The sequence below is a fragment of the Phoenix dactylifera genome, chromosome 11 (genome assembly GCF_009389715.1).
Source record: "Phoenix dactylifera cultivar Barhee BC4 chromosome 11, palm_55x_up_171113_PBpolish2nd_filt_p, whole genome shotgun sequence".
NCBI classification, from domain to species: domain Eukaryota; kingdom Viridiplantae; phylum Streptophyta; class Magnoliopsida; order Arecales; family Arecaceae; genus Phoenix; species Phoenix dactylifera.
The window spans coordinates 21,254,977-21,271,790 of NC_052402.1; the positions used below are offsets into that span (position 1 = coordinate 21,254,977).

At 38.4% G+C, this 16,814-nt stretch overlaps 1 protein-coding gene across 2 annotated transcripts; it reads right to left on the minus strand.

Moving 5' to 3' along the window:
- Positions 1-5,767: 5,767 nt before the first annotated feature.
- On the minus strand, positions 5,768-9,877 carry LOC103714351. 2 transcript variants are annotated; one of them, XM_039131880.1, is made up of 4 exons: positions 9,616-9,842; positions 7,648-7,692; positions 6,335-6,560; positions 5,768-6,218 (listed from the first exon to the last, which is right to left on the minus strand). In XM_039131880.1, the coding sequence occupies exons 3-4, from the start codon at positions 6,527-6,529 to the stop codon at positions 5,907-5,909; spliced, it is 507 nt and encodes a 168-aa protein (XP_038987808.1). In that variant the 5' UTR covers positions 6,530-6,560; positions 7,648-7,692; positions 9,616-9,842; the 3' UTR covers positions 5,768-5,906. The 2 variants fall into 2 exon arrangements, with proteins under 2 accessions (XP_038987808.1, XP_038987809.1); XM_039131881.1 differs by lacking the exon at positions 7,648-7,692 and having other exon boundaries at positions 9,616-9,877.
- Between the last annotated feature and the right edge of the window lie 6,937 nt (positions 9,878-16,814).

The window sequence follows — 16,814 nt, forward strand, 5'->3', positions numbered from 1 at the left end:
AGAAGATCCCAAGCTAATATCGCTATGAGTAGAATCTACTCTATTAACCTCCAAATCTTTTCTCACAAAGATTCCTAGTATCTATCAGCAATGATATATGTGATAACTTATGTAAGCATCTCATAATCAAAGTCTCTACTCATTATTATATTTTACTAGTGGCTTCATCAACAATGAGAAATTCCTGATTGAATTATAAACCTAGATTTGAGTTTGCTTTAACACATTCAGTTGTCTCTAATAATTATGAGAAAGATCTAGTAGCCCAATCCAAACATAAAAATTCAAATTGCTAGTATTTTTCCACCAATATGAATGCTCTATAGCCTTAAAAATAAAATAAAATTAAATCCATTAATATAAATATATCTATTTGCAGTATCCGAAAATACCAATTACATATATAATCCATATATAGATTCAACCACGAAGAACACTCCTTTTTGAAAATCTTTAGTTCACTTTAGTACTATGAAAGATCCACGTACAAATTCTACTTTAATACTATGAAATGCTTTCTTAGGCTATAAACTAGAATACGTGATCTACATATAGTTTCATTAGAGGTTATGCCCTAACAACTTCTTGCTAATAAATCCAAAATTTGCGACCAAACAATTAATAATAGAACTAGAACATTATCATGGCTTGCACCTGCATCAAGTTTGGGATTGCAAATCACTTAAATAACAATTGAATAAGTACATATGGCATAATCAACCTACTAATGTAACACCATAATCCATAGCCAAAACGTCTTGCACTCATCTTAGGTCAACCCAATTATTGTTAGAAACATAAATCATCTAGCCCTTTAGTACTCATCATTTGCCAAACCCCATGCATAAATTTTATCACAATACCTAGCGATCTTAAACCTAGGCTCTGAATCTATTCTACTATTTTTGTCATATATCCCTAGTGATCATAACCTTAAGCTCTGATACAACTTTTGTCAAAGTTCCTAGTGATATTAAATCTATGCTCTGACACCACTTCTATCATGCCCTGAACCTATCACCTAGGTCAACCACATGACACAACTACATACTCCTTAGAGCAAGGCTCTTCAGAATATGTAAAGCTTGAAGATTCATTACAACCTTAATATTAGTAAATAATAATGATCTCGATTCATAACAAGTAACAAACTTATATAATTTCAAAATTCAATCATCTAACCGGTATCAACGATGCTCTACCTATTTATCATTTCACCCATAATCTTAACCATAGCCAAGTACTAAGCATTCTGCAACTCTAAAAAGAAAAGAAAATAGTTGGTGGGAGCTTTACAGCCTAGTAAGAATCTCTGTACATCTGTACAATATAATAATATAATTTGAGAATAGTAATAAACGATATCAAAATGAAAACATAAATTGTGATATCTCTTTTCAAACATTCAGTATCACTCAATTAAACTGAGAAATATCTGCATAAACATACATCAAATATTTGGCTTATCAAAAGGGATATATATATCACAAATACCAACAACCAAAATATTTTATTTAGCATTGGTTTCATATATCTTATCATCCATTTCTTATTATCTCAATTCTAGGTTCTATAACAATTTACTTTCCAGCTTTGGACTAACCAAGATCATGTCTGAGTCTATGACTGATAAACAAAGTTTTTATGCATAAGCTCATGGAGGCTACTCTACGTATAAACTTATGGAGACTGTTCCACGCATAAACCCATGGAGGCTATCTCATGCATAAGCTCATGGAGGTCGTCCCACGTGTAACCCCGTGGAGGCTATCCACATGACGAAGTTAGTCCAAACGGCTTCTTATCCATCTGATTATTTATATTATTCTTGTCAAATCAACTCTAATTAAATAATGTATTCCTTATAATTTCAAGATAATATGAATTATAATTTATATAGTTAAAACTTTAATAGCTGATATCCATATATATTAACACATAAATATGTTCATATCTGAAATCAAATAAAACATATCTCATGCAAAACTAAATCTATTGATGCAAATCTCACGATATAAACCCAGCAATACAAACCAATCAATCAGTGTAAATTCAACTTATCCTTGACCAAACATTAGTATGAGAAATAAATCAATCATTGTTAGTTTCCTATTTCGGAGCTCTAATATCTAAATTACTCTTAAATCTAATTTTTCTTTCCTACCTAATTCGAGATTAAATAAATAAATAAGAAATTAGGGTTCTACCTTAATTGAAGAACTAGAGTATAAAATTCTTTTGTTCTTCTTCTTGTTTGGATGACTACACCCCCATACATAACCAAGGCTAAACATAAAAGTAGATATACATAGGAAGAAAAATGAGGGCGGCTGGGTGGCGGTGGCAAGTAGTCAAATTCGGTCAGCATAATATATCCCAATTCATTTGATCAAGAAATTGGTCTCCGATCAAAGCAAATGTAACATGTCATATTTTTAGATAGCCGACAAAGGTCGGAGTGGAGGAAAGACATGGCCAGTTAGGTAGTGACATCAGACGACTCCAGTTGATCTAATCTAGGTAATCTAACTAGTCCAATTATAAACCTAGAGTCAGACTACAGTATAGATAGCTCAAGAAATATTAATGATGATGAAATTAAACTGTGCTTGGCAAGTGCTTTGGTGGGGGCTGACATGCATGCTGCATAGCTACTCAGGGCAATTGCAACAATGGTGCTCTAAGACCGTCTACGGGGTTGAGCAAAGAACATGGGGAGGAACAAAAGAGGGAGAAGGATTCTCTACTGGATCCACTTAGAAGCAAACAAAAGAGAGAGGAAGAAAAGAGAGAAAGGAAGAGATAGAAGAGAGAAAGGAAAGTGGAAACTCTTTCCTTCTTTCTCAAAATAGGAAGGCTAGAGGCTGATCTAGTTGGAGGCGACACTGGTGGTCGGCTACATCATCATTGGCCTGATGTCTGGCCACTTGTGACAACCACATCGACATCAACGATTGTGTTGGTCAGCAGTGAATGAAGTCTAAATAGGAAAGGAAGAAGAAAATAAAATAGGGGAGGTTTGGTATCTCGAACTAGGGTGGAGGAGAGCCGGCATCAGGGGCAACTAGCACCTGCTAGAGGCCCAGCCTCCGACGAGGCTGCGATGGCGGCAGAAACGGCGGTAATGACAACAAGGTAGAAGAAAGAGAATAGAAAAATAATACAGTGGTCAGCCTAAAACATGAACCGGAGCCTCGCTCAACTCAAATCACTTTCCGATGATCGAAGCTCCACCATGCGGGTCAAGGAGAGTCCCATGAAGGCTTGGTCAGAGGTCCGACTAGCCATCATAAAAAATATCAAAGTAAGAAGGGGTAGATCTCAAAAATAGGGGATTTGCTACTGTTTCCAAGTTCGATGATCTCGCGATGAGATCTCGGCTGGCAACGATGGCTGAATGAATGATGAGGTTAGGAGAGGTAGGGATGTGGTGGCACAACTCCGACAAGGCCCTGAGAAGAGTGACACGGTGAGGAAAAATGATGGTTGAGCAAGAGCGAATCTTTTTTTTTTCTTCTTTCCGGCAATGACGAACCACTGACGCCTCAAGAGGGTAGAAGCTTGGCTTATAGGCAATGGAGGCTCCCCCTTACTTTTTTTGTTGGACCTATTTGAGCAATGGGCCAGGCCTTACACTATATCTTTTTTATTGAATATTATTTTAAAATTTTCTACCAGGTATACTTTACAGATAGGAATTTATTTTTGTATGTGTGAGAGACTAATGTAATTAAGATGCCTCACGATCCACCCAACTAAAATTATTGGCCACTTGTACTTACATTAAGAAGTAATAGGAAAAATTCTTAGGGAATTACCTTACGCTTTATGTTATGCTATAAGAAATTATAGAATAGATCCTGGTAAGCTATAAGATACTACCATAAGGCATAAGGTTGGGCGTAACCTTGAATCTGCATTAAGATTTATTTAATAGAGAGTGGAAATGCCCTTACAATTTAAGTGAATCATAACCAGCAAGAGTCTTCCATGAATCATAACCTTACACTTTAAGGTACCTTATGAAGCCCTTCACCTGGAGACATTGACTAATCAGCAAAAAGCCAATTGATACTTCCACTGTATATCAGTTCTTTTCATGCCGAAATTACTAGAAGACACCAAATGGTACTTCCACCGCATTTAGACAGGTTGGAGAAAAAGACCTATCTGAGAAAATCAGAAATCTACACTGGCAAGTAAGAAGTCCAACTATTCAATCCGGCCAAAAAGGAAGGTAGGTTAGTTTTCGCCGCTCGAACACATTTCGCCACCAGCTTTTCCTTAATTTTGATTCGAGGGTAGCAATAAGGGTATAGTTGTCTGCAAGGATTGGAGAGCTTCTAATCTTCTACAGACACGGAATCATATGTAGCCTAGTTGTTTTAAATATACAAGTTGTTTAATGGACTTACGATGGGCTAGTTAAAGTAATCGACCTGAAAGTTGTTTAATGGACTTACGATGGACTTACGATGGGCATATTGATCGCTTACAAGAAAAGTAACATTTGCATAAGAAAGTAATGACAAGAAAAGAAATTTGGGGCAAAATTGCGATTTTCCAAGAGCAGGATTTCATGTTCAAACAAACGTAGTGGGGAACCCCTTTTCTTGACATTTTTAATAATGAGTTAAAACTGCAAGAATTTCAATGTTCAGTGATGTCCAGATTCAGATTGGGCAAATGGCCTTGGTACACACATCATGTATTTGCCTCCCATACTGAAGTAGCCAGGTGTCTGTATTTATTGCCAGAAAAATATGAGAGCACGTGCCAATCATAACTCCTCCTTTTCGCGGATTGGAAATCTATGTACTTCCACCAATTGCCTTCAAGAATTTTAATATAAAGCATGTGGCGTTGAAGATTTTTGCTACAAGATTCGGCTTGAAGGCAATTTGAATATAACAAATTCATAAGGTCATCTTAGTCAAGAGAGGGAATTTAATAAATAGAAGCATATTGTTTCTCCCATCTAATTTTATTTGAACGTATAATGCACAGCAGGAAAAGATTTGAGGATTATTTTGGACTCCGTGAGGGTTCTATGTTTTCTTAATAAATATTACTTCAAAATGTTCCACCAGGTATTCTTTACTGCAGGGTTTATTTCTCTTTGGGAGAGATACTAATATTTGGGGAGCAGGCACACGCATCTATACTCCGTGTAAATAAAAAATGGCTACACGCATTGCAATTAAGATGCTTCCTAATCCACCTAGCTAAAATTATTGGCCATTTGTAATTATATTAAGAATATTAGGAAAAATTGCTCAGCAACTATTTATCTAGGAAAAAAAATCAGCTGACATAAAAATTAGAGATTAAAAAAGATATCTTACTCTAATGAGCATTGAAAACGTTAACTAATATTTTTTTATAAAAAACGAAGAGCCAAAAGGCTCCTTTTTTTTATGTTTTCTCCCTCCTTAACTAACAAGCTCCATATCTTACTGATAATACTAATATTTCCTCATTTGCCCACTAAAATAGAATTTTATATTATTTGTTTTAGTTTTCTCGTCTATATCAATTTTGCTCTAAGCTTGATTTTGTTTTTCTTGTTGTAATTGGCATTCCATATATTGCAAGTGAGCCTATATTCCACATAGTTTGTTTGGATTTTCCAAAATTTTTTGCTCTTAAAACTTCCTTGATAATTCCAAACTAACACTTAATTCGTTCTGCTATCCTCTATCAGCAATCTAAGATCTTCAAAGCATGCAAAGTCAGGCCATTTCCACCCTATAACCAAAGCATATAATTTAATTTTCACAAACCTACCATAAACGGTTATTCCAAACTTCAAAGATAAAGACCACATTGCCTTATTATATGTGATAACATCAAGCTTCTACATGCCACAAGATTCTCAAAAGTTGTGGTGTTATCATGCTACACAATCACTGCAAGCCACAAATCTTTGAGGTCCTAAAAACATTATTTATCGAATCATTTATTTCTTTTTGTATCCATATATCCACTTCTTTTTCCTTGCCAGCCTTGTTATCAGTGTCGAGTTTCAAATTTTGAAGGTCCTTGGTTATCTTGCTCTCTTGATATTTTTGATTTTTGGCAGGCAAACCTCCATGAGTGGGCTTGCCGGAGTCCAAACGATTTCCATCCAAACCACCTCCTGCTCTGTCCTTTGATACTTGGCAAATCTCATGGGATTGGCCGGCCTCGACTTTGGTGCTCGACGAAGCAACCCTTGACTGCAAGTGAGACAAGGAAATAAATAAATGTTAGATAAACATAAAACAGGATAAAATAAAGGAGGATGGGAAATATTTTATAGCTTGTGTCCAATGTAATTTCTCTTTTGGCTGACCTGAAGAAGTTTTATAATTTCATCTTTCGTCTTGTGATCAGGTGCAGACTTGTACTTTTTGAGTAGATCGACTACAATCTTGTCATCGATTATCCATTTAGTTCCATCCGACAGATCGACGATATGAAGCTCTTTTGTTGTTTGGGGTTTCTTCAGCAGATCCTTGAAGAATTTTGTCGCCGGAACTAGGAGCATCTCCTTGAAGATTGGATTAGATTGGATTTTTCTAGTACATTGTAGAAATACATATCTTAATATGAATTTAATGATGTAGCAACATGAAATGGAAAATGCTTGAGGATACTTGATAGTTGTCACGCCCCGAGCTCGAGGCGCGGCAGACGCCGCACGCTCACACGGCGGACCGCACAGGCGTGCAAGGTAGCAGATTATATCAAAGCAATCACATATGTTTAAAGATGACATAATTATTTAAGTTGGTCCAAAGCAATTTTACAAAATTTCAAAATAGCATATGCCAACATAATTCAAATATCCAAGCTAATCTAACTAAAATGCCAATAACTGAAGGAATCATAGAAAAATCTAACACACTCCCCCAATCCTGTACGATCAAGTTTCAGGATCTAAAAAATAGAAAACAGAATAATGAGCTACACTAGCTCAGTAAGTAACAAATTACCCCACAGTGGGGTCAAAGCATATCAGATCAAAATACAAAATAATGATTGGGAATAAATCACAAATAACATCATTTTTTTCTTTCAAAAACTTAGTATCATTTTTACAAAAACTCTGATATTATAATCTTAACATAATAGGCTACGGCCACATAACCTAGTGGCATAAGTTGCACAAGGTGCCAAATCCACTATTTTTATCTACCGATAGCAGCCCGTGTTGCACAAAAATGCCAAATCCACTATATTTATCCACCGATGGCAGCCAGTGTTGCACAAAAGTGCCAAATCCACTATATTTACTCACCAATGGCAGCCGGTGTCCAGAAACCACTATTCTAATCACCGGTGGCGTGGTGTCGAAACTGGTTCCTCGCAGATTATAAGTCGACAGGTCCAACGTATAATCCCCATTGGCGGGGCCAGAACAGAACAGAATAGATCATAGCCATGCTGAGAATGCATATATATATATATATATATATAAACATATTTCATAAATTGCCCAGTCATAGTTTATGGATTTCAGAGCATAAAACATAATTTTCAAATAAAATTTAACATGCCAGACCCATTTTACCAAATACAAAACATATTTCAAAATTTAATCCATTAATAATTACGTTACCAAATAATTTAGAAAAATACACTTTAAAGCATTAAGTTACTTACCTCTTCTCGCTTAACTCCTACTTCAGATAAGCATATCAGGTTCACCTGTTTAAATTTAATTAATCTCTATGTTAATTTCAGAGCTAAGCAAAACCAAAAATAATACTATTGGATGCGGCCCAACAGGGCCCATAGTTTGCCCATAATGGGCATGGCCCGATAGGGCCCACATCAAACACGGCCCAATGGGCCCGCATAGAAATGGCCCAATAGGGCCCCCAAAGTTAGCCTCTAAAAGGATCATTTATGCAATAAAATTCATTGCAGGGACTAATACTTAATTATAGGGTACTGTTCTATAATAAAACTTGAGTGAAGGGACTAAATAAATATATTTGAGGATCTTTAGGTAATAAATCTTTCCTATAGGAGTCAAACATAAATTGCAGAAGGTTTTTTTGTGAAATAATACACTGTCTAGGGCTTAACTGCAAAATTTCAATTATTGGCCAAATGGGTTCGAGTTTCAGGTTTCGGGTTCTCTCTCTCTCTCTTTTTCGGGTTTCGGGTTCGAACCGGGCCCATGGTTGGCCCCGTTCAGCCCGTAAGGGCCCTCATCTTCCCCAAACCCCCACGGACAGGGGAAGGGGAAGGAGGAAGAAGGGACCGGCGCGGGGGGGGGGGGGGGGTTGCCCGTTCGACGGCCAGCCAGCCGCAGTGGCGGCCAGCGGCCATTGCGGTGGCTGGGGTCAAGAACAATCGAGCATGGTCTTGGTTTGGGGCCAAAACAAAGGGAGGAAATCAAGCATGTTCTGGCTAGATCGAAGAGCAGAAAGGGAAAAGGGCTTACTGGCAGTCGACGGAGGTGGCGGATCTCGACCGAGGGAGGCTCGATCCGACGGTCTAGCGGCGGCAGCGGCACTCGAAATCGAGGGATGGATCACAGAACAGGGGAAGGCCACGAAGGGGATTCAGACGGCGCTCGGCCGGGAGAGCACGCCGGTCACCAGACAAAGAAGGAGAAGGAAGGAATGAGGGAAGAGGAGGAGAGGGAGGAGGGCTCAGAGGTGGTCTTAGGAGGAAGAGGAAGGGGGTTTTTATCACCCTCTTGTCATGGCTCTCCGCCGCGAAAATCGGGGCGGTTGAGTGAAATCCGCGGCCACGGATTGGCCGCGGATTGACTGGAGGGGGGTGCCGCGGGATACCCACGACGCCTTCGCCCTGATCATTCCCGGAGGAGCTGGAGAATCGCGATCCTCTGTTCCGGTCCTCCCAAAATAGGAACGAGGCTGAAGTCGGCTGGGGCTGCCGACTTCAGCCCCATATCTCACAATAGTACATTTTAGAAATACATATCTTATTATGAATTCAATGATGTAGTAATATAAAATGGAAAATGCTGGAGGATTCGTCATATGTTGTGCATCATGGGTTCTTATGTTATATGTGGATGTGTTTATGGATCGGGATGGGCTTGGCTTTGCCCACATATCAACATAATTTATATCGATTCAGGCTCGGTCTAGCTCGACCTTCAGGCCTATCTTCCAAGTCCTAGCCAAATCCTTGATCTTCGGGCTTTAAGTTGGAACTCCAGTTTTTTGGCTAAAGTATGAATGATTAAATATTGCTGACAATCTAAACATGTGTATTGTTCCATTAAGTTCATATATCAGCAACAATTGTCAAATAAGTAAATAAATATAACAAATAGAAACAAACAATACAAGAAAAATAAAAAATATTCAGGCTAAGCTGGCTTTAATCCTCATGTCCGAGTATGGTCTATTTATTAAACAGGTTAGTTTTCCGGGCATGGCTCTGCCCATAGAGTCTAGAGCCTTGTCCTAAGGATTCCGGGCTTTAGCAAGCCTAGCGGACTGCCCAACTAATGAACAGGTAACGTTAAAAGGAACTTTAACAAATGCTCATACTCGAGAAGAGATCAAATGGCCTAATAAAAATACATATGACCACATTGAGGACTCTCCAATGTGGATCAAAAATTCCTGAATGAACTCCACTCACCTTTCCTCTGAGCCATGCTGACCTCCCTCAAGCTGAGCTTCTGCCTAAGAACGGGCTTTCTTTAACACTTGTGCGTGTGGAAGGTGATTGCATGATGGCTTCCTTTATATAATGAGATCGCATCGAGTCTGCCCAGCGGCCTTTGCTCTCCCTTCACCGTTCCCTCCCCTTGGGGAGAGGGAAAGAGAGGACTATCCCTCTCCCAGGGAGAGGGGAAGAATCAACATTTTATTTATTTATTTATTTGCCCCTGATCCGACAACAAGGAGCACAAGAACGTGATAATTTGGTATTAATCTTTATCAGTGCAAGGGACATATGATGCAGCGCGCATGAGCCTAACCAGGAGCATGCGCGAAACCAACATGGAGCGTGTGGATAAGCCCAATCTCATGCGTGCAGGCCACATCAGCAACCCACACACATGGACAAGTGCATCCATCGAAGGACTCTTCCCAAAGGCAATACGCAATATAATTGCGCATCATTCATGGGCGCCATCCAGCATTCCTTATTGAGTCATGTTTTACCTTGTTTAGGAGTCATCAAGAGTATTTTTCCTTTTAGGAGTTTGGGTCTTTTCTTGGGCGTGTCCAAATTTACATTGAGTCCTTGGGTTCATACGCCAAGAAAAATTAAGTCCATGAGTCCAATCGTCAAGCACATTGAGTCCATGAGTCGTTTGAAGAGTCCTAGCTGATTTGGAGTCTTAGTCTTTGTGTCCTTGAAGAGTCCTAACTGATTGAGAGTCTTAGTAATTTGTTAGTTGACTTCATCAAAAGATTCGATTTGATTTTAAAAGAGTCCTTGTTCAAGTAGGAGTCTGATTTCTCCTAAAATTCTGGTTGTGATGCTTTCTAATTTTCCAACCTCCTCTTCTATATAAAGGGGGTATGATGAATAAAGTTATGAATGAGTTTTAGAAAAAAATGTTTGAGTGATTCTTTGAGAGCGAGATGCTTTTCTTCTCCTTTCCTTAGTGCAACACCAAGCCCTTTTGGTAGAAGTTGGTGAAGGTGAGACTCCTCCTTCTTCATGCCAAGCCCTTAGAGTTTGAGTGGAAGTGGGACTCTTTCATCCAATCTTAGTTATCTTCCCTTCTCATACCAATCCTTCCTTCACGTCAACATTCACCTATTCGTCACCCAATAATTCCATTCCTTTCTCACACCCTCACATTGAGGAGTTCTAATTTCATTAGGACTCTTAATCTCTCTTCATGCTACGCTCATCCTCCCGCCTATATCCCATCCTTTTTCTTTACCTGTACAACTCGTATAAGCTCAACCTTATACGGAGGAAGCATACCATTCCACTTGGCATAGTTGAGCGGACACAACTGACCTTCTCTGCACAACTAATCCTAAAAAATTTGATAAAATGCTTCCAACCCTCTTGATGGGCTGCCCTAGATCGTTGCATCGTATGACGATCTTCTCACCTTAATGAAGCTACCACACATCCCTTGCTCGAGTAAGTCCCTGTCTTATCCTCACTCTAACCTGTCCATCTATGAAAATGTAATAAAGTATGCATTAAAAAATTAAAGTCAAATGTATGAAAATGTTTAGATTGTAATAAAAATTAAAATATGATATTTTAATTAAATTATCCTAAATCTGCAAGTCATCCATAATAACCTCTTCGCTTGGATAATCAGCAAGAGGCTCATACTGAGACTGGGGCTCGTATTGAGACTAGGGCTCGTACTGAGATTGGAGCTCATAATGCTGGGGCTCGTGGGTCTATTGGGACTGCAGGGACTGATTAGAAGATGATTCAGTCCGAGACAACTGACACTTCACATCTCTAAATAATTTCTCTCAGTATGTGATGTTACCTAGTATGCATAAATAAAAATCAATATCCGTTAAATAAAAATTAATATTAAATAAATTGCTAATAAGAAATAATATTTATTAACTAAACATGATAAGAGAAAACAATAATCCATACAATGTATACATCGCAAATATTTCTTACCATTAAGAATCAAGTATTATTATTCTCTGTTCAACATCCCTCCTAACCAAATTCGTTGTAGTGTTTAGTTTATTAGTCGGCACAACATTATAAGGCATACACTGAGTATAAGTCTCAACATCCTCTTGCTCCAACCTTTTTCCAAATCATACAAGTTCCTAGGTTTAGTCTTAGTGATAACAAACCAATCTTTATTATTTGAGTCTAGCACAAAAAATATTTGTCGAGCTTGAGAAGAAAACAATAAATACGTCATCTTTCAATAACACACTGGTATGTATCAACCTTGAAAAATTATAAGTATGAACCCATTGGTGTCTCACCTCAAATCCCTAGGTGAGTTTATATCCAGCCAATCACATCGAAATAATACTATCTTAAACTTTTTATAATAATCCAACTCATAAATATCTATAAGAGCACCATAATAAGTTTTTTTGTTTGCCTCAACTATTACTCCACTATTTTCTAAATTTTGCATGCTCTTTAGTATGAAATTTAAAACTATTTATGATGAACACATCAAATCTATTGACAATATTTTTTAGACCTTAAGCAATGACTATTAATTCATCGGAACAATTTTTCTCCATCATCGGTACCTATAAAGCATGATAGTACAAATGATTAATTATTCGATGTTAATGTTCACCAAAATTTTAAAAAACCTAATGTATCAAATGTCTAACCTGTTTGAAAAGTTATTCAGGAAATAATTCAACCAACCATCGTTGCTTAATCTTTGGGTTAGGACGAATGCTATGGTTGACTCATCGCTGAGCAACTAAAAATTCTTTGCATAATCAGAAATTTTTTCGTTAAGAATATTATATATGATATGACATTAAATTAAATTATCATATAACCATACTAACCTATGATACTTAGATATTATATCCTTATGATGTAAGACATAACGATGTGTTTGTAACAATGGTTTTTGGTTAAGAACAATACTTTCAATCTTCCTCAGAATATTATTATCAGATGAGAACACGTAAACTTCTACATTCTCTACAATTTCCCAATTTTTTTGTAGGTCAATTGAAAGTAGTCTCTACACCTTTAAAATATCTTGAAGAAAATGTCAAACACTCCTCAGCAATATATCCTTCAGCAATCAAGCCCTCAAGATGGGCTCGATTGCATAGATAATCCTTTACGCGCACAAAAAACCTTCAAAAATAACTTTTTTTTGAAATATCAACATCAGTATAATATTGTTGAAGCTAAAGATTTCTAAATATTGACTTTAGAGTTTAGTAAACTGACCTCTCAATAAGATACATCCATCGGTAGTAAACCGGTCTACCAAGTTTAGCTTCTAAAGCTATGTAAGAGAGTAGATGAACCATAATGGTAAAAGATTTAGGAGAAAAAATCTTTTCCATATGGCAAAGTGTAAGTGCAACATTAGACTCTAATTGATCAAGATCTCGAGGGTCAAAAACTTTGGAACATAATGTCTTAAAAAATGATGACAATTGAAAAATAATTGCAAGAACTTGTTTCAACAATGATGATCTTAAAGCTAGTGGAAAGATATCTTGCATCAAAATATGACCATCATGACTTTTAAGATTTGAATGTTTCCACTCATCGAGATTTATGCATCGTAAAATATTCGATGCATACCCATCGGAAACATTCATATTTTTAAAACTGTTAGTAAAAGATGTTTCTCTTGAGTAGACATTGTGTAACATGCATGAGATATATATATTTTATTATTGTCAAGCTATTTTGGATGAAGCTCTTATCTTATGCCCATGTCTTTCAAATCAAGACGCATTTTCAAGTTATCTTTGGTCTTTCCATCAAGATCTAACAATGTTCCAATCAAGTTATCACAGTCATTCTTCTCTATATGCATCACATCAAGATTATGTTGAAGAAGATTATACTTCTAATAAGATAAATTTAAGTAAATACTCCTTTTTTTTAGAATTTTTTATGTGTAGATGCTAGCATTGTGCCATCATCATTTCTATGTCCATATACGTTGTGGAGTGATTGATTATAACCCTATTTGATTTTGATGAGCTCAAAGCATTTGAGTATATCTTATGTTTACTAATGAATTCAATCTAGTGTTTCAGTAAAATTCTTGTAAATTTATGGTTAAGTGTCTCTAGATTTGGTTCAAGACATTTTGGATAAGTTAAGAAATCAATATGAACCAAAGTCTGAGACTCGAGTCGACTCCGGGATATTACGAGTCGACTCCAAGCGTATCAGAAGCACTGGCATAGGCTCGAGTCGACTCCTGTACATTACGAGTCGACTCCGACTGAGAACAGACAGACGAACAGAAAGATCCAACTCAAGACCTGTCAGCGAGTCGACTTTTGAAGAGCGCGAGTCGACTCCGATGCTAGCCGAGTCGACTCCAGGATAGTATGAGTCGACTTCAGGGAGTTACAGACAGAAAGACAGAGAAGGTATTTTGGACCCTGAGAGCCGAGTCGACTCCTGAGGAACGCGAGTCGACTCCGATGGTTGGCAGGTCGACTCCAAAGGAAGCGAGAGTCGACTCTCAGTGTAATACAAGGAAAAAGTCAGAGAGCAACTTTCGGACACTAAGAGCCGAGTCGACTCCCGCAAAGGCCGAGTCGACTCCGAGACAGCACGACCCCAAAAAGACAGAAGACAGTATTTTTGTCTCTGAGAGGCGAGTCGACTCCAAGACAGTTCGAGTCGACTCCAAGGCAGCGCTACCCCAAAAAGACAGAAGACTGCTTTTCGGATACTGAGAGCCGAGTCGACTCCAAAACAGTCCGAGTCGACTCCAAGACAGCACGGGCCAAAAGACAGAAGCTCGGGAGTTCGGACTCTGAGTGCCGAGTCGACTCCTAGACTTCACGAGTCGACTCGAGTGAGCAAACTTGAAAAATGCATCTACGGATTCCTTGGAATGAGTCGACTCCAAATGTGCCAGGTCAGCTCCAGACTTTGGGAAGTCGACTCCGGGTTAAGTCGAGTCGACTCCCAGTCGAGAAGAGCACTTTAATTCAAATCCGGAATAGTTGCCGAGCTGACTCCAGAAAAGCATGAGTCGACTCCTGCTGGAGCCGAGTCGACTCCAGATCGCGCGAGTCGACTCCGATCCTAACGGAAACATTGTCAGGATGTGCAGAATGTGCAGAACGGCTAGTAGATTGTGTCTAACGGCTAGTTTCCGTGGGGAATGGCTTAAATAGCCACAGAGAACTGTAGCAAGGCAGAGAAGCGACATTCCATTCAAAGAAAACACAAAATCTTCATCTGCCAAAGGGGTTCAACAGAAAAGAAGGAAGAGGGCCATTAACTCCATTCAACCAACTCTTCCAGCATTAAAGAAGTCTCCTTCAGCCTTCAAGTCCTCAAGACATTCAAAAGGAGACCCAGAGTTCAAGAAGCCCTCCTCTACATCATCATAAACTTGTTTGAGGGCTCTTAACTTTTCTCTTATTTATATCGCTGTATATCTGCTTTTTAGAAGCTCTATTTTTCTGTCTGTCCTTGCTCAAACTGTTTGTTCCTTACTTGATTCAATCAGGGGATTGAATCATGGGTGTAAAGATTTGTTGGTGAGCCTAGGTTGAAACCAACGGTGTAAGGGTTTGATTGTGATCCCGAGAAAACAATCGGGCGGTTCTAGTCGGTGAGCCTGGGAAAACCGACCGAGTTCGTTGTGACCTCGTAAAACAACAAGTTGGGTTGTGAGCTTCTAAAACAACCGGCTGTAATCCGAGGGGTTATAGTGAATTCTCAAGTGAGGCTTGGGGAGTGGACGTAGGAGCAAGGGTTAGCTCCGAACCACTATAAAATCATTGTGTTTGTGATTGCCTTGTCGTCTCTTACTTTCATTTCATTCACAGCACATAGCATCTAATTAATCAACTTGCAAAAAGTATTAATTAGTTATTCACAAACATTTTAATTGTAATAATTATTTTAAAAACCCAATTCACCCCCCCTCTTGGGTTGTCTATCTGGGCAACAAGTGGTATCAGAGCAGGAACTCTATTACCCAGAGAGTAAAAGATCAAAATGACAACCCCATTTGGATCTTCTCACATTGAGGGTCAGTCCACCCATAAACCTCCATTTTTTAATGGATCCGACTACTCATATTGGAAGGCTAGGATGAGAATATTTATCCAAGCCCAAGACTATGAGATGTGGACCACCATACTAAATGGACCATACATCCCATCCATTTATGTAGAAGGTGTCACTGTACCCAAGCTTGAAAAGGATTGGGATGACAATGACATAAGGAAGGCACAACTAAATGCCAAAGCCATGAATGTACTTTATTGTTCTTTAGATAGAAATGAATTCAATAGAGTCTCTACTTGCAATTCTGCAAAAGAGATTTGGGATAGACTTGAAGTGACCCACGAGGGCACAAATCAAGTAAAAGAATCCAAAATAAATATATTAGTTCATAAGTATGAATTATTTAAAATGGATTCTAATGAAACAATCACTTGCATGTTCACCAGATTTACTGACATTGTCAATGGCCTAAAAAGCCTTGGCAAAAATTACTCTAACAGTGAGCTTGTCAGGAAGATTCTTCATTGTCTACCAAGGTTATAGGAAGCCAAGGTGACGGCAATCCAAGAAGCTAAGGACTTGACAAGCTTCCACTTGAGGAGCTTCTTGGATCCCTAATGACGCACGAGCTCACAATGAAACAACACAGCGAAGAAGAATCCTCTCATAAGAAAAAGGTAATAGCTCTCAAATCTACTTCTTCTAACAAGGATTTATCTTGCAGTAGCAGCAGTGAAGAAGAAGATCATGAGGGAGATGATGATGAGGCTCTTCTCGTACGTAAGTTCAGAAAATTCATCAACCGAAAGAAGTCCTTTCATCAAAGGAGAGGTCCCTCAAGTTCCTATTACAAGGATAAAGGTAAGGAAAGAAAAAATGAGGGAATCGGATGCTACGAATGTAAGAAGCCGGGACACTTCAGAGCGGACTGTCCTTTGCTCAAGAAGGCCAGCAAGCACAAGAAAAAGAAAGTCCTCGTCTCCACCCTATCGGACTCCGATTCATCATCATCATCATCGGATGAGGAACAAGAAGAAAAGGCCAACCTATATTTTATGGCAAACGAAAATGAGGTAACATCTGAAACGCATTTAGATTTTACCTTTGATGAATTGTATGATGCGTTTAATGAATTAATGGATGAATATAAGACAATAAATCTTAAGAATAAA